Source organism: Argopecten irradians, chromosome 15 (genome assembly GCF_041381155.1).
Source record: "Argopecten irradians isolate NY chromosome 15, Ai_NY, whole genome shotgun sequence".
Taxonomy (NCBI): domain Eukaryota; kingdom Metazoa; phylum Mollusca; class Bivalvia; order Pectinida; family Pectinidae; genus Argopecten; species Argopecten irradians.
In genome coordinates, this window is record NC_091148.1 from 25,733,134 (window position 1) to 25,758,320 (window position 25,187).

General features: G+C 34.8%; 2 protein-coding genes and 1 pseudogene across 2 annotated transcripts; 2 read left to right on the forward strand and 1 right to left on the reverse strand.

Moving 5' to 3' along the window:
* The window catches only part of LOC138308716 (protein unc-45 homolog A-like), a 47,814-nt pseudogene extending 36,894 nt beyond the window's left edge, over positions 1-10,920 (forward strand).
* Positions 10,921-10,930: 10 nt separating this feature from the next.
* LOC138308869 (transcription termination factor 3, mitochondrial-like) lies at positions 10,931-16,549 on the reverse strand. Its single transcript, XM_069249899.1, has 6 exons — positions 16,408-16,549; positions 14,122-15,005; positions 13,330-13,474; positions 12,952-13,019; positions 12,533-12,617; positions 10,931-11,666 (listed from the first exon to the last, which is right to left on the reverse strand). The coding sequence occupies exons 2-6, from the start codon at positions 14,989-14,991 to the stop codon at positions 11,386-11,388; spliced, it is 1,449 nt and encodes a 482-aa protein (XP_069106000.1). The 5' UTR covers positions 14,992-15,005; positions 16,408-16,549; the 3' UTR covers positions 10,931-11,385.
* Positions 16,550-16,646: 97 nt separating this feature from the next.
* LOC138308870 (NADPH azoreductase-like) lies at positions 16,647-23,921 on the forward strand. Its single transcript, XM_069249900.1, has 3 exons — positions 16,647-16,964; positions 19,263-19,505; positions 20,326-23,921. Exons 1-3 carry the CDS (start codon positions 16,796-16,798, stop codon positions 20,553-20,555), a joined length of 642 nt encoding a protein of 213 aa, XP_069106001.1. The 5' UTR covers positions 16,647-16,795; the 3' UTR covers positions 20,556-23,921.
* The last annotated feature ends 1,266 nt before the right edge of the window (positions 23,922-25,187 follow it).

Below are 25,187 nucleotides of genomic sequence, written 5' to 3' on the forward strand. Positions count from 1 at the left end.
GTTAGGATACAGTACAGTCAAGCGCGCAGGGTCTATAAAGAGGGACAGCTGTTTGAGACATAGCAAAACTGTCATTTTATAAGACAGGTATTCCATGATAACAGAAGGTTCAGTCTAATTAGTAAATACCCCCCCACCCCCACACCAAATTGGGGTGGATGATTGTATTCCACTATATAGCCAGGTGTCATTTATGCCAGCGGTGTGCACATTAGGTTGTCATCACATAAATTTCTCAACCTAAATTGTTAACACTTCTGTAATGTGGTTCTGTAATGTGGTTCTGTAATGTGGTTCTGTAATGTGGTTCTGTAATGTGGTTCTGTAATGTGGTTCTTTAATGTGGTTCTGTAATGTGGTTCTGTAATGTGTTCTGTAATGTGGTTCTGTAATGTGGTTCTGTAATGTGGTTCTGTATGTGGTTCTGTAATGTGTGTTCTGTAATGTGGTTCTGTAATGTGGTTCTGTAATGTGTGTTCTGTAATGTGGTTCTGTAATGTGGTTCTGTAATGTGGTTCTGTAATGTGGTTCTGTAATGTGGTTCTGTAATGTGGTTCTGTAATGTGGTTCTGTAATGTGGTTCTGTAATGTGGTTCTGTAATGTGGTTCTGTAATGTGTTCTGTAATGTGTTCTGTAATGTGGTTCTGTAATGTGTGTTCTGTAATGTGGTTCTGTAATGTGATTCTGTAATGTGGTTCTGTAATGTGGTTCTGTAATATGGTTCTGTAATGTGTGTTCTGTAATGTGGTTCTGTAATGTGTTCTGTAATGTGGTTCTGTAATGTGGTTCTGTAATGTGTTCTGTAATGTGGTTCTGTAATGTGTTCTGTAAATGTGGTTCTGTAATGTGGTTCTGTCTGTAATGTGGTTCTGTAATGTGGTTCTGTAATGTGGTTCTGTAATGTGGTTCTGTAATGTGGTTCTGTAATGTGGTTCTGTAATGTGGTTCTGTAATGTGTTCTGTAATGTGGTTCTGTAATGTGGTTCTGTAATGTGTTCTGTAATGTGGTTCTGTAATGTGGTTCTGTAATGTGGTTCTGTAATGTGTTCTGTAATGTGGTTCTGTAATGTGGTTCTGTAATGTGGTTCTGTAATGTGGTTCTGTAATGTGGTTCTGTAATGTGTTCTGTAATGTGGTTCTGTAATGTGTTCTGTAATGTGTTCTGTAATGTGGTTCTGTAATGTGGTTCTGTAATGTGGTTCTGTAATGTGGTTCTGTAATGTGTTCTGTAATGTGGTGTTCTGTAATGTGGTTCTGTAATGTGGTTCTGTAATGTGGTTCTGTAATGTGGTTCTGTAATGTGGTTCTGTAATGTGGTTCTGTAATGTGTTCTGTAATGTGGTTCTGTAATGTGGTTCTGTAATGTGGTTCTGTAATGTGTTTCTGTAATGTGTTCTAATGTAATGTGGTTCTGTAATGTGGTTCTGTAATGTGTTCTGTGGTTGTATGGTTCTGTAATGTGGTTCTGTAATGTGGTTCTGTAATGTGGTTCTGTAATGTGGTTCTGTAATGTTCTGTAATGTGTTCTGTAATGTATGGTTCTGTAATGTGGTTCTGTAATGTGTTTCTCTAATGTAGTTCTGTAATGTGGTTCTGTTCTGTAATGTGGTTCTGTAATGTGGTTCTGTTCTGTAATGTGGTTCTGTAATGTGGTTCTGTAATGTAGTTCTGTAATGTGGTTCTGTAATGTGGTTCTGTTCTGTAATGTGGTTCTGTAATGTGGTTCTGTTCTGTAATGTGGTTCTGTAATGTGGTTCTGTTCTGTAATGTGGTTCTGTAATGTGGTTCTCTAATGTGGTTCTGTAATGTGGTTCTGTTCTGTAATGTGGTTCTGTAATGTGGTTCTGTAATGTAGTTCTGTAATGTGGTTCTGTTCTGTAATGTGGTTCTGTAATGTGGTTCTGTAATGTAGTTCTGTAATGTGGTTCTGTAATGTGGTTCTGTAATGTGATTCTGTAATGTGGTTCTGTAATGTGGTTCTGTAATGTGATTCTGTAATGTGGTTCTCTAATGTGGTTCTGTAATGTGATTCTGTAATGTGATTCTGTAATGTGGTTCTGTAATGTGGTTCTGTAATGTGGTTCTGTAATGTGGTTCTGTAATGTGGTTCTGTAATGTGGTTCTGTAATGTGGTTCTGTAATGTGGTTCTGTAATGTGGTTCTGTAATGTGGTTCTGTAATGTGGTTCTGTAATGTAGTTCTGTAATGTGGTTCTGTAATGTGGTTCTGTAATGTGATTCTGTAATGTGGTTCTGTAATGTGGTTCTGTAATGTGGTTCTGTAATGTGGTTCTGTAATGTGGTTCTGTAATGTGGTTCTGTAATGTGGTTCTGTAATGTAGTTCTGTAATGTGGTTCTGTAATGTGATTCTGTAATGTGGTTCTATAATGTAGTTCTGTAATGTGGTTCTGTAATGTGGTTCTGTAATGTGCTTCTATAATGTGGTTCTATAATGTAGTTCTGTAATGTGGTTCTGTAATGTGGTTCTATAATGTAGTTCTGTAATGTGGTTCTGTAATGTAGTTCTGTAATGTGGTTCTGTAATGTGGTTCTATAATGTAGTTCTGTAATGTGGTTCTGTAATGTGGTTCTGTAATGTGTTCTGTAATGTGGTTCTGTAATGTGGTTCTGTAATGTGGTTCTGTAATGTGGTTCTGTAATGTGGTTCTGTAATGTGTTCTGTAATGTGGTTCTGTAATGTGTTTCTGTAATGTGGTTCTGTAATGTGGTTCTGTAATGTGGTTCTGTAATGTGGTTCTGTAATGTGGTTCTGTAATGTGGTTCTGTAATGTGATTCTGTAATGTGTTTCTGTAATGTGGTTCTGTAATGTGGTTGTTCTGTAATGTAGTTCTGTAATGTGGTTCTGTAATGTGGTTCTGAAATGTGGTTCTGTAATGTGGTTCTGTAATGTGTTCTGTAATGTGGTTCTGTAATGTGGTTCTGTAATGTGGTTCTGTAATGTGGTTCTGTAATGTGGTTCTGTAATGTGGTTCTGTAATGTGGTTCTGTAATGTGTTCTGTAATGTGGTTCTGTAATGTGGTTCTGTAATGTGGTTCTGTAATGTGGTTCTGTAATGTGGTTCTGTAATGTGGTTCTGTAATGTGGTTCTGTAATGTGGTTCTGTAATGTATGTTCTGTAATGTGGTTCTGTAATGTGGTTCTGTAATGTGGTTCTGTAATGTAGTTCTGTAATGTGGTTCTGTAATGTGGTTCTGTAATGTGTTCTGTAATGTGGTTCTGTAATGTGGTTCTGTAATGTGGTTCTGTAATGTGGTTCTGTAATGTGGTTCTGTAATGTGTTCTGTAATGTGGTTCTGTAATGTGGTTCTGTAATGTGGTTCTGTAATGTGTTCTGTAATGTGGTTCTGTAATGTGTTCTGTAATGTGGTTCTGTAATGTAGTTCTGTAATGTGGTTCTGTAATGTGGTTCTATAATGTAGTTCTGTAATGTGGTTCTGTAATGTGGTTCTGTAATGTGGTTCTGTAATGTGGTTCTATAATGTGGTTCTGTAATGTGGTTCTGTAATGTGGTTCTGTAATGTGGTTCTGTAATGTGGTTCTGTAATGTAGTTCTGTAATGTGGTTCTGTAATGTGATTCTGTAATGTGGTTCTGTAATGTGGTTCTGTAATGTGGTTCTGTAATGTGGTTCTGTAATGTGGTTCTGTAATGTGGTTCTGTAATGTGGTTCTGTAATGTAGTTCTGTAATGTGGTTCTGTAATGTGGTTCTGTAATGTGGTTCTGTAATGTGTTCTGTAATGTGGTTCTGTAATGTGTTCTGTAATTGTTCTGTAATGTGGTTCTGTAATGTGTTCTGTAATGTGGTTCTGTAATGTGGTTCTGTAATGTGGTTCTGTAATGTGGTTCTGTAATGTGGTTCTGTAATGTGGTTCTGTAATGTGGTTCTGTAATGTGGTTCTGTAATGTGGTTCTGTAATGTAGTTCTGTAATGTGGTTCTGTAATGTGTTCTGTAATGTGGTTCTGTAATGTGGTTCTGTAATGTGGTTCTGTAATGTGGTTCTGTAATGTGGTTCTGTAATGTGGTTCTGTAATGTGGTTCTGTAATGTGGTTCTATAATGTAGTTCTGTAATGTGGTTCTGTAATGTGGTTCTGTAATGTGGTTCTGTAATGTGGTTCTGTAATGTGTTCTGTGTAATGTGGTTCTGTAATGTGGTTCTGTGTTGTGGTTCTGTAATGTGGTTCTGTAATGTAGTTCTGTAATGTTTCTGTAATGTGGTTCTGTAATGTGGTTCTGTAATGTGGTTCTGTAATGTGGTTCTGTAATGTGGTTCTGTAATGTGGTTCTGTAATGTGGTTCTGTAATGTGGTTCTGTAATGTAGTTCTGTAATGTGGTTCTGTAATGTGGTTCTGTAATGTGGTTCTGTAATGTGTTCTGTTCTGTAATGTGGTTCTGTAATGTGGTTCTGTTCTGTGTGATTGGTTCTGTAATGTGGTTCTGTAATGTGGTTTCTGTAATGTGGTTCTGTAATGTGGTTCTGTAATGTATTCTGTAATGTGGTTCTGTAATGTGGTTCTGTAATGTGGTTCTGTAATGTGGTTCTGTAATGTGGTTCTGTAATGTGGTTCTGTAATGTGGTTCTGTAATGTGGTTCTGTAATGTGGTTCTGTAATGTGGTTCTGTAATGTGTTCTGTAATGTGGTTCTGTAATGTGGTTCTGTAATGTGGTTCTGTAATGTGGTTCTGTAATGTGTTCTGTAATGTGGTTCTGTAATGTGGTTCTGTAATGTGGTTCTGTAATGTGGTTCTGTAATGTGGTTCTGTAATGTGTTCTGTGATATGGTTCTGTAATGTAGTTCTGTAATGTGGTTCTGTAATGTGATTCTGTAATGTGGTTCTATAATGTAGTTCTGTAATGTGGTTCTGTAATGTGGTTCTGTAATGTGGTTCTATAATGTAGTTCTGTAATGTGGTTCTGTAATGTGGTTCTGTAATGTGGTTCTGTAATGTGGTTCTGTAATGTAGTTCTGTAATGTGGTTCTGTAATGTGGTTCTGTAATGTGGTTCTGTAATGTGGTTCTGTAATGTGGTTCTGTAATGTGGTTCTGTAATGTGGTTCTGTAATGTGGTTCTGTAATGTGGTTCTGTAATGTGGTTCTGTAATGTGGTTCTGTAATGTAGTTCTGTAATGTGGTTCTGTAATGTGGTTCTGTAATGTGGTTCTGTAATGTGGTTCTGTAATGTGTGTTCTGTAATGTGGTTCTGTAATGTGGTTCTGTAATGTGGTTCTGTAATGTGGTTCTGTAATGTGGTTCTGTAATGTGGTTCTGTAATGTGGTTCTGTAATGTGGTTCTGTAATGTGGTTCTGTAATGTATTCTGTAATGTGGTTCTGTAATGTGGTTCTGTAATGTGTTCTGTAATGTGGTTCTGTAATGTGATTCTGTAATGTGGTTCTGTAATGTGGTTCTGTAATGTGGTTCTGTAATGTGGTTCTGTAATGTGGTTCTGTAATGTAGTTCTGTAATGTGGTTCTGTAATGTGGTTCTGTAATGTGGTTCTGTAATGTGGTTCTGTAATGTGGTTCTGTAATGTGGTTCTGTAATGTGGTTCTGTAATGTGGTTCTGTAATGTGGTTCTGTAATGTGGTTCTGTAATGTGGTTCTGTAATGTGGTTCTGTAATGTGGTTCTGTAATGTGGTTCTGTAATGTGGTTCTGTAATGTGGTTCTGTAATGTGGTTCTGTAATGTGGTTCTGTAATGTGGTTCTGTAATGTGGTTCTGTAATGTGGTTCTGTAATGTGGTTCTGTAATGTGGTTCTGTAATGTGGTTCTGTAATGTGGTTCTGTAATGTGGTTCTGTAATGTGGTTCTGTAATGTGGTTCTGTAATGCGGTTCTGTAATGTGGTTCTGTAATGTGGTTCTGTAATGTGATTCTGTAATCAGTTCATCATTATCAGGACCATTACAATCATACTTACCAATGATAACTAGTTGGATACGAGGAGGGTAATGACCTCTGTGACCTCTATTGTCTCTTTACAGGCGTTAATGGGTCTGGCCATGGATAACAACACAGACAAAGGACAACCATTGGCTGCTCAAGCCCTCGCCAAAATCACCATAACGATGAACCCAGAAACAACCTTCCCAGGACAACGGGTAAGGTGTTGATTAAGGCTTTATACTTATGATGTGGATTAATGTCTTTTTTGTTAAAAAAAAAAAAAAAAAAACAATTTAAAAAAAAAAAGTGTACTGTAAAACATGGTAATTGAAAGTATTCAAATTGTGAATTCCATTTCTTCAGTGAAAATTGTATTATCAGAAATTTTTGTGGCTAATTTGATGAAACTTTTAATCTCAGTTATCGGTATAACCTGTTTTTAGTGTTTTATCTTCAACTCTTACATCATACCAATAATGTCCATAATTTAATCAATTTTTATATAATTTATTTAAAGACAACTTTGATAAGATATCAAGTAATATTTCCACAGATGTATGAGCTAGTGAGGCCCATGCTGAATCTCCTTCACATAGACAACACAGCACTACAGAACTTTGAAGGTTTAATGGCCCTTACCAACCTCTCTTCAATCAGCGAATCACTAAGGTAAGTCAAACGTGTCCTCAATCATTGAATCACTCAGGTAAGACAAACGTGACAACACAGCACTACAGAACTTTGAGGGTCTAATGGCCCTGACCAACCTCTCTTCAATCAGTGAATCCCTAAGGTAAGTCAAACGTGTCCTCAATCAGTGAATCACTCAGGTAAGTCAAACCTGTCAACAAACTATGCATAAATAAATGTTTTAAAAATTTGTATCAAAGGGAGATAATTGATATAAACTTTAACTTTTGTATCAATGGGAGATAACTAAGGATTGTTGACTCTATTTACAGGAAGCGTATTGTGGCAGAGAAAGGTGTCTCAATGATAGAAAACTATATGACAGACGATCATGAGATGTTATCGCGGGCGGCTACCGAGTGTATGTGTAACATGGTGATGAATGAGGAGGTGAGTTGATATTTAAACAAGTCCAACTTGTCAATAAAGACTGCCAAAATGACAAACAACAATACTGTAGTTATATCTCCAAAGACTTACAAAGGGACATAGGGAAAATCAATTTGATATACAGGTCAGGTTGTGATGAAAGTGGTCATTTGATACCCTCAAAATGGTCTTATTAAGCAGGTCATCTTTATATACCGAGGTGACAGGTCTCCATCAAACATTCAGACTTATAGATGGTTTCTATAATAGATCAGTTTTGAGATATTCTATTTCTTGTGACATGATGTTTTAGATCAACTTTACAAATGTTATTGTTTGTTTCAAATAATGAAAAACTGTAATTTACACAGCAATCTCTCCCGGGTGCATTGCGATCCCCACAAGTTCACCTTTGTAAACTGACCAGCGAAATTTCCAGATTCTTGAAAAACGTATTTCGGACGCACACTTAATTCTTTAATACACATTTTAAGTTTCCTTTTGTATCATTTGCCTATAAACAACTGCTAGTTCTGACAGAATATTATTTGACAATTCAATATTAAACCAAACATTTATGGAATCTTTTGCGAATACACTACTTTTACTTGTAAGCAAATAGTCATGATTTGCATACAATGTCTGGTATTTTCAAAAACAATCACCATGAAGTCATGTATAAAGGGGACGCAGTGTATCAAACAATCGTCAAGACATCACATTCTTTGACCTGATGTCAACAGATGGCCAGTCCATGAGCCACTGACAAAGATGAAATTGTGGGGACAGCAATTAACCCTAGGAGAGATTGTTACACAGGAGATGATTATACCAAATATTACTGTTCACAGGTAATGTTACTATACACAGGTAATGACTGAATTATATGTTACTTTACACAGGTACTGATTATACCAAATGTTACTTTACACAGGTAGTGAAGATGTACGAGATGGAGAATGATAGGACCAAACTGATGACCCTGTATTGTGCTGATGAGGACCCACATGTGGTGAAGGCCGCGTCCGGAGCTCTGGCAATACTCACACACAGTCCCATTGTTTGTAAAAAGGTTCTACAGGTACGATTCTCAATTATTTCTGCATTGGTGGTGTAATATTACATTTACTGTATATCCCCCTACTTTAGAAAGTATTGATTTTAAAGGGAAGGGGGCTTATTACCAAATGTAGGCCTAAATTTGTATATATCTCAGAGTTAGATTTTCAGATGGTATTAGAAGTTATCTTGTAAGTCTAAGTCATACTGAGTCTAATTGAGAGAATTTGGAAATAGCAGTTCAGCATTAATATGTAATTACCAGATTGCTAAATTTCCAAAAAAAATCAACAACAAAAATCATTCACATTTTTATTTTCCGTAACCATGACAGGAATTTTATGAGATAGAACTATCGGTATCTTGAAACTGTCATATGAATTGATACATCACTATCTGTAAGAGGAAGTGATTGGTAGGCTGGATGATTTATAGATGTTATAAAATTACACAATCTTTTCTGTTGCCAGGTTGCGTCGTGGTATGAGATTCTGCAGGGATTGTTAGTCGAGGAGTCGGTAGAAGTCCAGCATCGTGGCTGTTACATTGTGATGAACTTGATGTGTACGGATAAAGACATTGCCGCCAAGCTTGTTGAGGGACAAATGTTGGAGATACTTATGGCCCTGAGTATCCTAGAGGATCCCACACGCGTCCAGTCACGGAAGTGTGTTGTCACTGCACTTGAAAAAGCTGTCGAATTCGAACTTATCAAGGCTTTACCTAATGCAAATAAGTCCTGAAGAAAAGTTCTTAAAAATTAAATTTGATGAGATCATGAATACAAGTTTTTCACTTCCTAAAAGCTTTAGCTTGAAAAAGAAGTGGAATATTGGAGTGAAGAAATTTTTGTGAGAAGTGTGGAATGTATTGCATTGGATTCTCATTTAAACATTAAAGTCTTCATTCCCAAGCTGAATCATGGCAATTAAATGGTGCTAAATGTGTGCTTCAAAGGCTTGTTTAATGATTGACTAGTAAATATACTTGAAGTAATTGAAAAAGAAGAAGATCAAGCACATTTATATAGACTTTACCTTGAACAAAATTTTTTTTCTGTTACATATTTTAGTACAGTTGAACTTTGTTAACTCAAGCTTGTGTAAACCCAATTACATTATTTAATTTGAAGTATTTTTGTTGGTCTGAAATAAACTTTCCACGGTAGAATAAGTAAATTCAGCTGAAATACTTTACTTTAAGTATATTGCCATGTTCACACCGACTTTATGTTGACAATGTTTGGATGTAGGTCATCACATCTAAATAATTTAAATGTAAATATTCATTGCAAAGCACTAGGTAAATCTTTTGTCTTAAATTAGAGCTAAGCATTAATTTTGTTGATCAAAAATTCTACTCAAGTTGCAAATTCATACTTAATATCAAAAATTTGAGTGTCTGACTTATCTAAAGTGTCCATAATTACATCTGCTTGCAAGTATTGACTGTTACATTATCAGTTTGTGTGCAAAGTGAAGGTCATTTCCTTTTAAAAAAATTATGACATGGGGTTCACAAACTTAAGATTTTATGTATTTGGATATTATAGAATGATCTGCCCTTGTGGGTAGAGATAGTTATATCATATTTGTGAGCATCACATCATAGTTCTTTGAGAAAACAACGTAAGGTTTGCTAAATAATGACATCACTATAGATACCCATTATAAGACAAGACTAATGACACAACTATGATGTTGATTTTTATATACAGAGCAGATTACCTTGTAATATCCAACGATGGTTTACATGATGAGCATTTCTGCTTCTGTGATGCATTGTATCTATGGACTTGGAGTAGTTAAGGATAACTGCTTAATTCTGTCTCAAACAGTCGCTTGTTGATCATATCATCATTATATTTTATACTGTTATTTTTGTGAATCCAAAAAATGTTCTTTTTAAACGATTTCAGCCAAGTTTAGGCAAAATCAAAATTTTGCAGTTTTTCTGAAAGCGTATATATATGATTTACCCTATTCCATGTCGTGTAGAATTCCAAAAATGTCCATGTGAAAATAACTGGCAATATATGTTTGTATGACTGCTAAGAATGCATTGTGTAAACTGTGCCATCTGTTTGATGTTAAAAACATATTTTTATAAGTCAGTGTTCAGCATGTGGTTTGTGTGGTGTTAATATTCATTTATTATCCAAAAAATATGAATTAATGAGACAAAAGGGTTTCCTTCAGTGTCCTGGCATATTTAGTATACGATTGGTTGTATGATCTGATATTTTCTTCTGTTACAATGTATATTTTATATAATAAATAGAATCATGTCATGGACTCAAGTGGAAAAAACTCTGAGAAGGCAATGTACAATACTATGCAATATTTGTTAACAAATTTTATGTATAAACTTATTTATTAAATATCATTGACGATTACTATGTATATTAAATATGAAATTAAAACTTATTTGATTGAAATAGAGGAATAACAAAATTGTGAAAGTTTATTCCCTACTGTTACTGTTATTAAACTATTTTGTATTATTTATTTTACTTTTATTTATGAGAGTATCATTGCAAATTTTTTGGCTAGAATATTTAAAATGATACAACTTAAAAGTGTTGGTGTCTGGATAATTCTAGTTTTTGATAACAAATAAGAAATGTCTTTGAATAATATAAAAACATTTTCCATAATTTTATAGCAGTTATGGACTGATTTGTAGGTCTTTGATTTAATTGAGCCGTATTCTGGCGGTGCATTCTCCCCCCTCTCTCTTGTAATAGCTACGTATACAATGTATCAACTCTATTGCCTTGACAGTTTATATATAAAGGTGCGAGTCTGGCCAATAGTGTTGACAGAGTGAGTGGTACCCATGGTAACTGTGTGAGCATCATTTTATAGTATAAATAAAATAATGACAGAGACATGTTTTCTATTATCATTTATTTTGTAAATTACTACGTTGATATTTTATAATGTTAGCCAAAGGTATTTGACTTCTATGACAAAGAAACAACTTGTAGAATATTAATTTGGTATTCCAGTATGCTAGATCAGACAATTAAATCTCCATTAAAACAGCGTGACGCTGTGACCCTCAAAAACTGAGGGCTGATTTCCATTAAACTTCACAAGCAGTGAGGACTATGATATGAAGTCATTTTAAACTCTTTGAATATCTTTGGAGTAGTCCTGGCCAGCTTACTGAACTTTGGCTCTGGAGTACATACTATGAAGTCATTTTAAACTCCTTGAATATCTTGGGAGTAGTTCTGGCGAGCTTACTGAACTTTGGCTCTGGAGTACATACTATAAAGTCATTTTAAACTCCTTGAATATCTTGGGAGTAGTTCTGGCAAGCTTAAAGAACTTTGGCTCTGGAGTACATACTATAAAGTCATTTTAAACTCCTTGAATATCTTGGGAGTAGTTCTGGCGAGCTTACAGAACTTTGGCTCCGGAGTACACACTAAGTCTGTTGGAGAGATGTAGTTTTCTTTGGTAGGATCATATTGTGCTCGTCCTAGCTCCAACAGAAACAGATGTCGCTCCTTGATGGGATAGCTGGGGTACCTGAGGATGTAGCTAAACTTTGTGATGGTGTCGACATCCATGGGAATGTTCAGTATTAAATACTCTAAACGGAACTTCAGATTGTCCTCCTCTGGCCCTGGAAATGATTGAGAATGATACATGTAAAGTTAAACCTGTTTATAAAGACCACACAGGGGACATGGGGAAAAGTGTTCTCTGTAGACAGGTGGTCTTATACCAGGGGTCAACATTAACGCTTGTCCGCTTGCCCGGTACCAGACGAAACTCCCGGCGGACAAGTGAATACATTAAAACACTTGTCCGATGGGACAAGTAACAATATCTGTCTCTATGTTGTTATTTACAACGTATTTCTATTGTCAACATTCTGGCTGTCGATCATTCTGACGTAAGAAAACTAAGCAATACTCACGATAAAAAGCAACTGAAAAATGTAAACGGAAATAGTCTTGCCTGTAGCGTAAATGATTTTGGAACTCTATGATGATTATATGTAAACACCTGAGGAGTTTCGAAAATACTCAATTTGCCTCACAGATATATTTGAAATAATGTGCGAGTTTGTAAAGCATTACAGCAACACTGATAAATGTGATTGAAAATGAATGTCCGCAAGTTTGGCTTCGCTAGAAACAAACAAAAAAATACTGACGATGTCCAAATTAGTAATACTAAAGAGGAGAAGAAAAAATAGTAGGAGAGAACACGAATACGGAAGTTTCAGGATTCGTGGAAGAGTGAGTTTGAAGGATTATGTTATGAGGAAACAATATCGAAGGAAAGTGAAAGTATGGTGACGGAGGCAGAATTTCCTGCCAGTCCTGGTCCCGGGACTAGCGTCAGCGATGTAAAAGAAAAATGTGTGATGTACATGTATATTTGCACATATACACATGTGTGTATATATGCAAATGTATACACAAAAAATTAACAAACTCAAGGAAGAGAAAGATGTAAACATAAATAGCCAGATACACTTACTCTTAAAGACTGATGGACACTGCAGGAGGATACTTCTCAACTGGCTGTTTGAAAACCCAAAACCTTTGAACAGCTCTATTGTTTCCTGAAAAAATTCCAAAGTACAAAAGTTTACCACTTGAAATGAAAATCAGATTTATCGCTTTGAACAAGTTAATACAGGTGTTTTGCGATACCAAAACAGTGTGGGAAAAGTATGACTTACCGCAAGTACCTAGTCCCAACTTCCAGTGATCATGACGTCACAAAAAAACACATCAAAATATGACGTCATATTCACTGGAAGATTGTACTAATCAACAGTAAATCCTACTTAACCCATGTCGTTTTGGAAATAGAAGTATTAGCAAATTTAATTTCTAATAACACGAACCTGGATAATATGAATTTCCATTGTTTGGAGTTTAATTTGAATTTACCTTTAAATCACTGGAACGGTTCAGAATAATTCGGGGAACTCTGGTAAATACATCTCTAGTCTGGTCACCTGTAAACATATCACAAACATTTAGTTTTTATTAAACCTGGCTTCAGTGGATTGTTATGTCAAGGAATGTTCCGACAACAAGTGTAGTTATTACCTCAAAGACTTTAACAATTTACTTCTATACCCTTTCTCCTATGGATGTTTCTTGCCAAATTTGATTACAATCCATGCAGAATGTCATGATTATTAACCTGTATTACCCACTATTCTGCCCCAGAGGCTGGGGCTGGTGGAGGTTTGTAAGAGCCAAGATTCATACAAGCTCTGTTCCACTGTATTAATCAAGTTATCAAGCTTATCTTTCTCTAACCTGTGAGTTTGAAGAATTTGTGGTACATTCCGATTCTCATGTCAACTTGAACAACATCCATCCCAAGAATTGGTGGCGCTCCAACAATTATTCGCGAGATGGACTCCTTTGTAAACTTCATTGATTTAAAATATTCCACTATCAACTGTTAAAATGAGAAAGTTTGGTTAATAGGAATGTATTTTGTTCAAATATTTGGTCATTCAGTATGATATTAAGTCATTATTTGCACATTCAACTTTTAAATCTATTTCTAAAACTTGACTTGAGTCCACATCTTTGAAGAGCTAGTCAGAGAATGTGTTTGATTTTAAAGAATGGAAATTAAAATACACCACCATCACCACAATAATATTTCATTTGAAAAAAATTTGAATCAATCAAATTTCATCTGTTCTTGTTTAAATGCAGAAGCTGCCCTAATCCTGATCATTTACCTATTGAGGTTGGAGAATATACAAGAAAACTGATATCAGGGTTTGGAGTGTATTGGTTTAACAGCCATGGTCATGCATGGACGTGTCAGGTGGAGGAAAGCCAGAGTATCCAGAGAAAAACTACCAAACAGTGGTCAGTACGTGTAACGGCAACTTCCCCACATTGGATTTGAACCCAGACGTGGAGAGCTTGTGTTACTATATCGAGACATCTTAACCACTCGGCCACCGCGGCCCAACATTATATGATATCAGACTTGACCAGGCCAACTACTCTAAACCTGATTTTTTTCACAGCAACAAAAATATATTGTACTTGTACATGAAGTTGATTATTCCTGATAGAAACAGTTACCTGTGCTTTGTCAAATCTCTCGAATATAAAAGGGTGGAGTCCGATGACTTTTCCTAACTTGTCATCCGGTACGTCTGCTTCCTTCATGAATGCCATTACAGGCATGACATCTTTCTCAATGTCCAACTTCACAAGGCTACTTGCAGCTTCTGATTTTTCCTCCACCTTTGCTAGATTTACATTCAATTGTACAAGGTATCTCAGAACCTCAGATTTGGCAACAAAGGGGGCTAAGTTATAAGATTGAATAGTCTTAGGCACTTTGGGTAGATATCTACTTGGCAAACGACTTTCCTGGTCAATTGGAACATAGTCTTGGACATGTGAGATAACCTGCTGATCTCCATGGTTACTGATTACCTGCTGATCTCCACGGTTACTGGAACTGTCTGGTGATGCCATGGCAACAGATTTATCCAGTGAACTTGAATCTGCTCTTTCATTTAGTTGTTGTTGTATTTTGCCAGTTGTGTCTGCCGTTTGAAACTTGTCACTACAGAAGTGTCTTGAACTAAAGAGCATTAAATTAGGAGAAGATAAATTTTGAAACCATATCACAGGTGTCTCTTTAATTTGTGTGCCTAAAATAGATGACTTGGTAGATCTCACCACACAGGTTTTGAGAGTTCTGTTCACACAAAGTGCTGTGACTAGTAGTGACTGTCTATTATATCTGCCTTTAGTGATGTGAACAGACACATTACTAGTGTTAGATGTAGAAGAACTGATCCCTCTGCCATTGACTTGTGAGGAAGTTCCATTACAAACTGATCTTTTCCAACACAGATCACAGAAGTTTGTAGATCTAGATCTCCTATAAATGTTCCTGAAGCCACCACTGAGCTGGAAAGATGTTCGGCAAGTTGCCATGTCTAATTTCTCACCTGTAAGTAAACAAAATATCTTTTTAACAAAATTCATCCTCGGAAACAGAAACCAGTATGTTATTTCAGAGATGAATGAGAGATCTTGTTGTAGTACACAATTAATTTACATTACTAATATTTCTTGTATTCATCTACTATAGCTAACTTAGGGCAAGGACGTAGATGACAAGGAAAAGTCACTTGAGGTTTGGGATTAATATGTTGCAAGCACTTTTGTGTTTGTGCACTGACCGTGACTGATTTGCCTTTGATATCCTGCCATTTTGATCACTCAAGTTTTCTATTTAAAAACTAACATGCTACTTACCGATCAATAGACTAATGTACCATGTGTTCTATGGTGCGTGTATATACTTTTTATAAGAATGGCTAATTTGAGTACAATTGCATTTTTCCCCAAGATAGGATCTTCAGATTCTACCCATCAGATATACTCTGGCCAGTAGAAATCGATTTAAGATAAAGTATATTGGAATAATGGACTCTTCATATTCCTGTCTTTAAGCCATACCATCAAGTTAAATGTGTTGGTACTTAAATCAACTTTTAACTATTTCATAATTTTAAGCTAAATCATTAGTTTTCCAAAATCTGAAGGGCCAAAATATATGGCAAATAGACTGTGCATATGCTTAAAACCCAAGATTCAAATACAATTTTGGTGATCAAAAATGATAAACTGTCTTTAAGACTTTGAAAAATTTCTGCAAAGTTAAACATTGAAAAAATTCAAATCAACAGTCGTTTGTAGACAAAACAAAATGGCTAATCAATCAATTATTTGTTCCTACTCCTGATTTTATATTATATGGTACATATTTTTTTGTATTGATATATTTAGTTTTTCATTCATTTAAGTACAGATACATTTGTATGTTTGTTAATCAATGTTTGTACATTGTACTAATGAGTTTGAACCACAACCTTTTGAAGAACGTGTTCTTATTTATGGACAGGTGATAATGTAGGATGAAGTATAATATTTTTTGTGTTTCCATACTGTATCTCTGTGTGGTTCCAACGAGTGAGGAAGTAGGACGTGCAAGTCAGTGTATTTTTATCTGCATTAGATTTTGTTGATTTGATACCAGTGAGTTGAGTAAATAGACCTTTGAAGGGGGCCTTTGAAGTCATCAGATTTTTCCAATACACAGTCATTTAATACTAATATAACATCCTTTTTCTTTTTTAGAAATATGGTGCCAAAGTTTAATGCCGAATAATCGATTACGTCTTCCAAAAATTTAATACTGTGATGTACTAAATCTTAACAAATGTCAAAACAAACCATTTTCTTTCTCTAGTCTACTGCCAAAACAAGTCATGCATGCCAAAACGAGGGGGAAAAATCAAATTATAACCTGATACAATGTATAATTATATTTGTTAATGTTTTCACCTTTGATTTGGAGTCTGAACTATTGTTACAGCTTATGATCACAAGTTAGTATGTAGTTGGTGCGATTTCCTTGAGCATCTTTCAGACCACGTGTGTGTTTGACAGGCTCAGTACTAGTGTTATTGATAGGAGAATTCGTTCAAGGACAGATAACTCTTTCTTTGTTACCGGTACAGTAGGCCTAATGCAAACGACCGATTTTCATAGTGTCCAATTGTCACTGTGATTGTTAAGCTCCTTTATCACGATGATATACAATTACATTATTATTTCTCGCTATTTTGATCTGTCTTGGTCCCGAAGTAGGACACATTCCAATTGGTCACCCCCAAAACACCTATAAAGGGCGATAACTCGAAATCGTGTGGCATTTGATGAGAGGCAGGCTATGTACCAGGCATACAAGACATCGATCAGAATGGCGTCCAAAACTGCAGCTCAAAGGCTCAAGGTTGTTGTGTTTGTGGGGTCTGCCAGGGAAGGAAGGCTCGGAGAAAGAGTGAAAAAGTTTATGTTGAAGCAACTAGAACAGAAAAATTATGAGATAAGTGTTTTAGGTAAGAGTGTCTGTATGCTAACCATGCGGAGTGGAAACTTAAGGGCAAGAAAACATTGATTCGGGCCTGTAGCAATTGTTAAGCATACTTTTATGCAATGTAGAAACTGGAAGAAATGAATACGAGAAAAAAATTAATTAATCAAATATATTTATATATCTTTGATGCGTTATTCAATGTTTTTATCATGTTGCAATTGTGTGTTACAAGTTGACTATGCTTTTCCGGTGAATAAGTAGGACGTGCATGCATATGTACACGGTCGACCAGAAACAAGGGCTGTGCTGCTAAGTGATCCGTCGATCGAGGAATCTAAAATATATTAGATAAAACTAACTTCATCCAACCACAATATGTAGATTTAACCTAATTTTTAGAGTTCACAATAAATATATTATAGATTTTGATGGTATGTAAAGCTTTACAGACATCCCTAGGCAAGATATAATTGCTATTTAATATATGATATATAGAAATACCCCTACATACTATATAAAAAACATTGACAGAACGTCAAACTCCTGTGCTATAATAAAATTATTTCCTCTTACATTTTTAAGTTTCTTCACTGGCTATATATTTAAAGAATATTTCAATTAATACTTTTCTAGATTGTTTTTCATTGAACTTGTTATAGTTTTGATTTTGATTTTTTTTATAAAAAAATATTAGTACCCCCTTCCCAGTTAGATTGAAGAAGTAATTGATTGCCTAGCAAACAAATCTTATTAGCACTAAAGCAACATGCAACCAGAAACATATATACATAGAGATTGGAAACTCCTTTGTCTTTGTTGACAGGCAGAGGAACCTTCGGTTTATAGGCATTTTTCCTTGGCTAACTACTTTTAAGTGTATTCTTTTAAACATGTTAATTTTGCATCAACACAAAGTTTAAACATTATATCATGGTTTGATGTGATCAGTTTTCCCGATCGATGATATTTAATATGATTTTTGAAAGCATGAAAATTAGCAATTTTACTTGGTTTTTCGAAAATCAGGCATTTAAAACCGGAAGTGTGTTTTGTTTTATAAATAAATAAGTTAACATATTATTTTTTCTATCCAAAATTGTTCTCAACCCATCTGAAAATTACTAAACTTTTAAAACATATCAAAGTTATTCTTCTATATTCAAATATTTAAGAGTTTATCTAAAAACCCTAAGCACATACAGTGGTACATCTGCCGATCGTAAAAATGGAGGAGTTGCCAATCTCTATGTATATATGTTTCTGATGCAACCTGCAAATACTTTAACAGAGTTAAATTTCAATTCTATGGTACCATATCAGTGTATTCTGTGCTAGATTATCTCCCCTTTATTAAACTTAAATAAAATCATCCTCCATATTTATGATAAATTTTAAACCATCATAGCTGCACACACTTACTTCACCAAAGCAGCACACATTTGTCGCAAAAAAAGTCGCACATAGTTGCAGCACCAAAGCCGTTAGCTTCCTGGTTTATACTTAAACAAGTTCAAAGGTATTAATTTATATGAAAGTTTGAAAAATTACAAGAGTCATTCTTTTGATTCTTGGTACATGTATGGAACTACTATGCAATGACCTTTTGAATTCATTTGGTGATGAAATTGGTCTTTACATCTTGATCAAGAATGACCTTGTCAGCATCAAATGAAAAATTATTGTTCCAGAAAACATGATTTTAATAAAGCTATATATGAATGTACTTTCAAGTGTTAGCCATAAAATGACTTACGCCAATAAAAACATATATTCCTTATATTTCACCAACAAACCTTATCAAATCCAATGACATTTTCATATATATATGAAGACTACATCCACTTGTAACTTATCATAAACCCAATTTAAGAAGTTTCCATAACCACTGTCCTTCATACACCACAACCTCCTGGATCAATGTTTGAATTGAAGGTCAACTGATTTTAACCTTTAGCAAAGGAATATGGGAGTACCCATAATTCTACTTTGTTATACTACAGCAATATAGCAGCAATATTGCCGCAACCTTCCTAAATTTTTCTGTGTAGGATGTTTCTAGTGCAATTCACGGCACTATTCCTTCACAAAGATTTTTAAAGAAAAGTTTCTTGCATGAAAGCCGCAATATTGCGGCAACATAGCTGCAACAAAGTATTAGCGTGACAATAGTGCCAGAACGGTGCGGCTAGCCGCACTAACCTGCTCAATTGCTGCAGTAACTTGCCACACACAGATCAGTGTGCCGCAATATAGCTGCTATATTGGTCTCTAAAGGCAAGTTTACCATATTACAACTACATTGTAACCTTTTTCCTTGTAGATGCAGCCGTTGATCAAGAATTCACTATGCTGAATAAGCCAGTATTCTTTTACGGAAATGATCGCACTAAAGCTCCTAAATTCCTGGTCGAGAAAGAGAAACTTGTTAAGGAGGCAGATGCCTTTGTGATTATCTCCCCTGAATACAATCACTGTATACCTCCTGGTCTGTCTAATATGATTGATCACTTCGGGGGAAGCTGTTACGCCATGAAGCCTAGTGGACTTGTCACATACTCTGCAGGTATGTACGTAGGGAAAACAAATATCCAGTGTTCTGTAAATTTTATCTACCGTATTTGAGCCGATTAGTACCCAGGCCCGTTCAAAAATTGAAAAAAGATCGCTTAAGGTTAATAGGAACAAATTTTTGCTAATGTTCAAGAAGTTATTGCACAGATTGAGTCATGACCAGTAATCAATTTACAAAAAAAAAAATCTTATAGAAAAATCTTCCTTGTTTTCATAGTTTTAGTCTGTAATTAATTTGAATAAATGTTAGTGAAAATAAGGCCTCAAAAACGGTAAGGATCGCTTATTGGGTCGAATACGGTAACTGATAGCAGATAGCTGTACCTTTGCTTTATTTTCTATCAATGTTTTCTTTTGTTATGAATACTTTTGTGATGATCATGACTATATACAACTGCATAGTTTAATTTGAGCTAGCTTTTGTGGCTGTGCAGACAAGTGTTGATGTATGTACAGCAGTGGAAGAAACTATGTTGGGCGCGGCTGTTCAGATGAAATAGTAATCAGTAAAAACATCAATTAAACAAAAATATTGAAAAAAGCTATTGCCATATCATATTTTTTTAAAATGTTCAGAAATGGCATAGCCCGGATAGATAGCATATCAAACAGTAAAACTGCCCTTTGTTGAAACAGTTAATTGTCCTATCTAGTAATAAGTATGAATATTGATGACCTTTGATTTGGTCAATATTATGTTATATTAATCTGGTAGGATCTGAAATAATGACATCAATTTCTGATTTTACCAGATTATTAAAACATCATATTGACTTCAACAAAGATACTTTATATTGTCTCGTTTCCTTCAGGTCAGTATGGTGGGATGCGAGCAGCCATGCAGCTCCGAGCTCTGACAGGAGAGTTAGGATGTCTAAGTGTTTCAAACATATTTGGGATCCCATCAGCCCAGAAATCCTTGGACGATGATGGCAAACCCCTCAATGAACACATGGAGTCCGGAGCTAAAAAACTGCTTGATCAACTCGATTGGATGGCTTGGGCGATGAAGAACCACAGAGAAATTAAACCATCGTTTTAGATACCAAAATACTAGTATTATAGTAGAATAACCTTAGACCTAAACAAATGATAATATGTGTTCCTGCTTACATACCAGGAAAAAATAATCTCGTTAGGTTTTTGCAATATCTTCTTTAATTTTGAAATATATTTAGAGACTCATTGAAACATGTGAGCATGACTTCTCTTTAAAATGGCAAATCAAATAAACACACAAAGGTTTAACACATTAAATACGACACAAATAGCGGGAAATTCTTGTGTGGATGATGCAATTTACAGAATTTCTCAGGACTTCAATTTCATTGTAGAAGTTATATGTGCATCTATTCTTAGGCACAGGGACCTGACACGAATTTCTAACCAACAATATTTATATACATGTATATCAGAATATCTATAATATTTTTATATATACACATATATAAATACTGTTGGTTAGAAATTTGTCCCAGGTCCCTGTGCTCTTAGACTAATTGTCATATCATGAAATATTTATAAATTATTTTTTTTTATCTTCCTTGTCATGAAAATTTGTATTACTTATGAAAATAACCAACAATTATAAGATTTACAGTAAAATCTATACATATTGTATTTGTGGGCTAAAAGGTTTCCATCCTATAAGATTTTGTATTTCACATGTATCACACTTCACCATTATTTTTTTATGTATTTTTCCATTTTAGTATAAATGTTTAGTTTGATTGCAACACAATAGAGTGGTTTAACATTTTTAGCTTGTATACTTTTTTGTTTGTTGAATTTTGGTTAAAATTTTTTATGAACTTTATATATTCTTTCAATTTTTTATTTGAAAAGATATTATATTTCACCTCAAATAAGACCCTTCACTGAGAGAAGAAATTATGGTCAAAAGTGTTGGGGGTCTTATTTGCAGACAATTCCTCTAATTATGAAAAATTTCAAAAATAATTCGGGGTTCTAATTTGCAGGAGGGGTCTTATTTTTGGTGAAATATGGTATCTGGACGAGTGTTTTTGTAGATGTTTAACTTTTTTTAACATAAGCCATATCGAACAAATGAAATGACACAATACATAATCACTTATACACCTGTTATATTGAAGTATGATCTTCACTAAACATGTCAGCCCGGTGAGATAATGGGTTTACATGATAAAGGATGCAATCTGATCAACTGGAATTACCTCCCCTTATTTCATTCAAGGGCCTGTTGTTCAAAAGTGAGAAGCTTAATAATCACTTTTTAAGTGAAATTTTCACTTTTCTTTCATGCAAAACCTGTGATTTTTTCATCACTAATATCAGCAGTAGGTCAAAATGACATTATATAAATAATTTAACAAAATTTTGTAAAAAATAGTATATATTACAAGAAATTATTTTGACACGAAAATTGTTGTTAAAATGTGATATTAAATCACATTTAGAACAACAGAACCAAGATGGCCAGACAACAGGTCTGAGAATCATAGGGTAAGGGGATTCTGAGTGAGCAAATGGGAATTTGATTATTTCACTGCCATGTCTTATGAATTAAACAATTTGTGTTATTTACATTGTTTACCTCATCACTAATTGGGTATTAATTGAGCATTATCATCACCACTCGACATATAAGTGTAATGCAGTCAGCCGCGGGTTTTCAATGATGACTAAAACTAATAATCAACCATACAGTCACCATGACTTCACTCACCATGGCAACAACCTGTCAGAAATCATCTGTCTGTCCTTCAGAGCAACATCATTGTAGCTACAGTCATACTAATCACAAATACACTAATATTTTGTGTACACGAAATCCTACTACCAGTACCTGGTAATTGTTAAAGATGCCATCAAAGCAAAAACAATATTCATCAATTTAACAATAATTGGTGTTTAATTCTGTATATATATGTCTAATTAACCCCAAAAAATAGTATGAAATAATTAATTTTGCATTTGGTGCATGTACAATCAATACTTCATTCCATATAGGACACAGTGCCACTGACTTTTTTCGGGATGCTATTAATTATTTTTAATATTGTTGTCTTGAAAAAAGATTAGATGCTCAAATTTTCAACAGTGGTAATGGTGTAAAGTAAGTAACGTTTGTAACTGAAGTAAAATACATATAATAATTCGTCTGCTCCTGGTTTTGATAGGGAAAAAATGTCATTTGGCAGCGGTGGAGAATCAGGAGTAAACTCCAATAAATCAGAATGGATTAAAGATGCTTTCTATTATGCTATAAACTTGCCAGTCAATGATTTATAAGTTTTGGCTATAAAGTATAATCATTTTCTGTATATTTTTATAGCAAATCTCAATACAAAATTTATACCTTTATAAAATGATAAATGATTTATAAATATTTTTTTATGTTACTGTATTATGTGGGTAAATACCCAGAGAACAAAACCCACCTCATCCTAGAAATTCAATTTTCTTTTATTTTCATATACCCGATATATATCTGTTATAATTATGTAGTACAGTTTTATGTAAACGTCGTCAACATGAACCCGATAGATCTCATAGATCTTACCGGTACATGGATTTACCTAGTTATAAAGTTCTTAACATTATTCACCTGACCTGCAATATCTTCCACATGACATTGTACAGTATGATTATTTAACAGCATACTCGACGCAATAGATCATTTGACATACTCGGTAGAAATTTTCTTTATTATTCTATTTGTTCAACCCCATTATGACATAAAAGTTGAGACATTACCCCCATAACAATTTACACTGAATATATAAATGGTCAATATAGACCATCAAATATTTACAGTGTGCACTGACATGGACTCAATAACCATGCTTTCTAGTATTATCATTATCAGTATATAATGTTAGCACAACACGTGCGGCGGTTCTATTGTTACGGGAATAGTCGATGGCGTAGCAATGTGGGGTCATGACCCCACTTTTCGCCGGGGTTACATAATTTACACGTGCTCCATTATCATTATACCCTCATAACCTCAACAAAATAAACATCTATTCCTTAAAGAGACAAAGAAGAAATGGTCTTTATAGCAAAGTGCAACTTCACTAGCCAAGGGTATAATTATTACAATCGTAATGAATACCCTTGACTAGCAAAGTTGAGGCAAGTGGTATTTATACACATTGAGAATTGTGTTGATATTGACCATTAGATACCCTGAGAAAGTGGCCATATTAGACAGGTGGTCTTTATACACAGGTGGTCACTTTAGAGTCAGGTTTGAAATTTCATTACACAGATTTGTTAGCCTGTATACAGTAAATGACTCCTTTTCTTTCTGTTGATATTGTTTACAGAATTTTTCGAATTTTCCAAATAACTATTTTGTTACTACCAATATAGAACTTTTGTACATTATACATGGTTTAGAGAAATAAAGAGAAAAATATTGTATTAGTGTTTTTCCCTTCTTTTATACAGGTCGTCTTACCTGAAGGATCAGGATGTCCTATTGTCATCATGTTTTGTCCATCATTATGCGCCATTTGCCATGCGTACGCTATATATTTTATTCAAAATCCTACTCCTTAAAATGGTGTTTTTCGTTAATAAAAGGGCCATAACTCAGCCAAATAGAGTCTTATCAAAGTCCAGATCGAATTTGGCCAAGGCCCTGAGACTACAATGTATGTTACCAACTTTCAAGAAAATGGGGTAATATTTGCGAGAGTTATTAAACAGAAAAAGCTGAAGCGTTAAAGGGCCATTACTCCATTAAATAGGGTATGATGAAAGTGCCAACGAACTCATCCGAGCCCTTGGAACATTTAACCATGTGACCAAGTTACAAAAAAAAATCGCTTAAAGATGCTCCACCGCAGACAAATGATATTTTTTCACTATCAAAAACATGAGCAGTCAATTTAGTATTTTTCTTCAGTTACAAAAGTTACTTACTTTACACCATTGCCACCATTGAAAAGTTTAAGCTTCTAATTTCCCTTCAAGTTAAAGTTACAAAAAATAATTAATTGCATCCCGAAAAAATTCCCTGCCACTATATCCTATATGGAATTAAGTACCGATTGCGCATGCACCAAAGGCAAAATAAATTATTTTATATAATTTTTTGTGTTAATTAGACATATATATATACACGATTAAACACCAATTATTGTTCAAGTGATTAATATCATTTATACTCTGTTGGCGGTGGAGCATCTTTAAGATTTGTGGCAGTTCTTGCACAGAAACCATGCGTTAAAGACAGACAGACCCTAATTAATATCCCCCGTTTGGTGAAATCAGGGAATTAAAAATCATTTGGAGGGCAATATTTTGCTTTGACCCCTGGTGACAGAGTGGCAGGGCTTCAAAACAGGAAATTGATGGATTTTTGCTATAAAATCCTGAAAATTTTCTTTCAGTCTTTTATAAAATTAAACTTATCAGAATGAGCGCCAAGGCCCTTTGGCTTCTTTTTTCCTAGTTTTGACTAAATTGGTTTTTAGGTCATCTGACCGAAGGTCAGGATGACCTATTGTTATTGTGTTTTGCCCTTCGTCGTACGCCGTGCATAAGACTATTTATACAAAAGCCTACTCCTCCTTAACCCATGAGTGGATTACATCCATACTTGGTGTGAAACATCATTGGGGAAGGACAATAATATTTTATATAAATGAGATAGGTCCGATTTGTAGGGGCAGAGGGGCTG

What these genes read in the sequence shown, in the direction of transcription:
- LOC138308870 (XM_069249900.1), top strand. Translation starts at nt 16,796, where the DNA reads ATGTACCAGGCATACAAGACATCGATCAGAATGGCGTCCAAAACTGCA. An exon ending in TTATGAGATAAGTGTTTTAG is followed by an intron (nt 16,965 to 19,262) that starts GTAAGAGTGTCT and finishes TTTTCCTTGTAG; the next exon opens with ATGCAGCCGTTGATCAAGAA. An exon ending in ACTTGTCACATACTCTGCAG is followed by an intron (nt 19,506 to 20,325) that starts GTATGTACGTAG and finishes CGTTTCCTTCAG; the next exon opens with GTCAGTATGGTGGGATGCGA.
- LOC138308869 (XM_069249899.1), bottom strand. Translation starts at nt 14,991, where the DNA reads ATGGCAACTTGCCGAACATCTTTCCAGCTCAGTGGTGGCTTCAGGAAC. An exon ending in AGAGATTTGACAAAGCACAG is followed by an intron (nt 13,475 to 14,121) that starts GTAACTGTTTCT and finishes TCATTTTAACAG; the next exon opens with TTGATAGTGGAATATTTTAA. An exon ending in CAAATTCTTCAAACTCACAG is followed by an intron (nt 13,020 to 13,329) that starts GTTAGAGAAAGA and finishes ATATGTTTACAG; the next exon opens with GTGACCAGACTAGAGATGTA.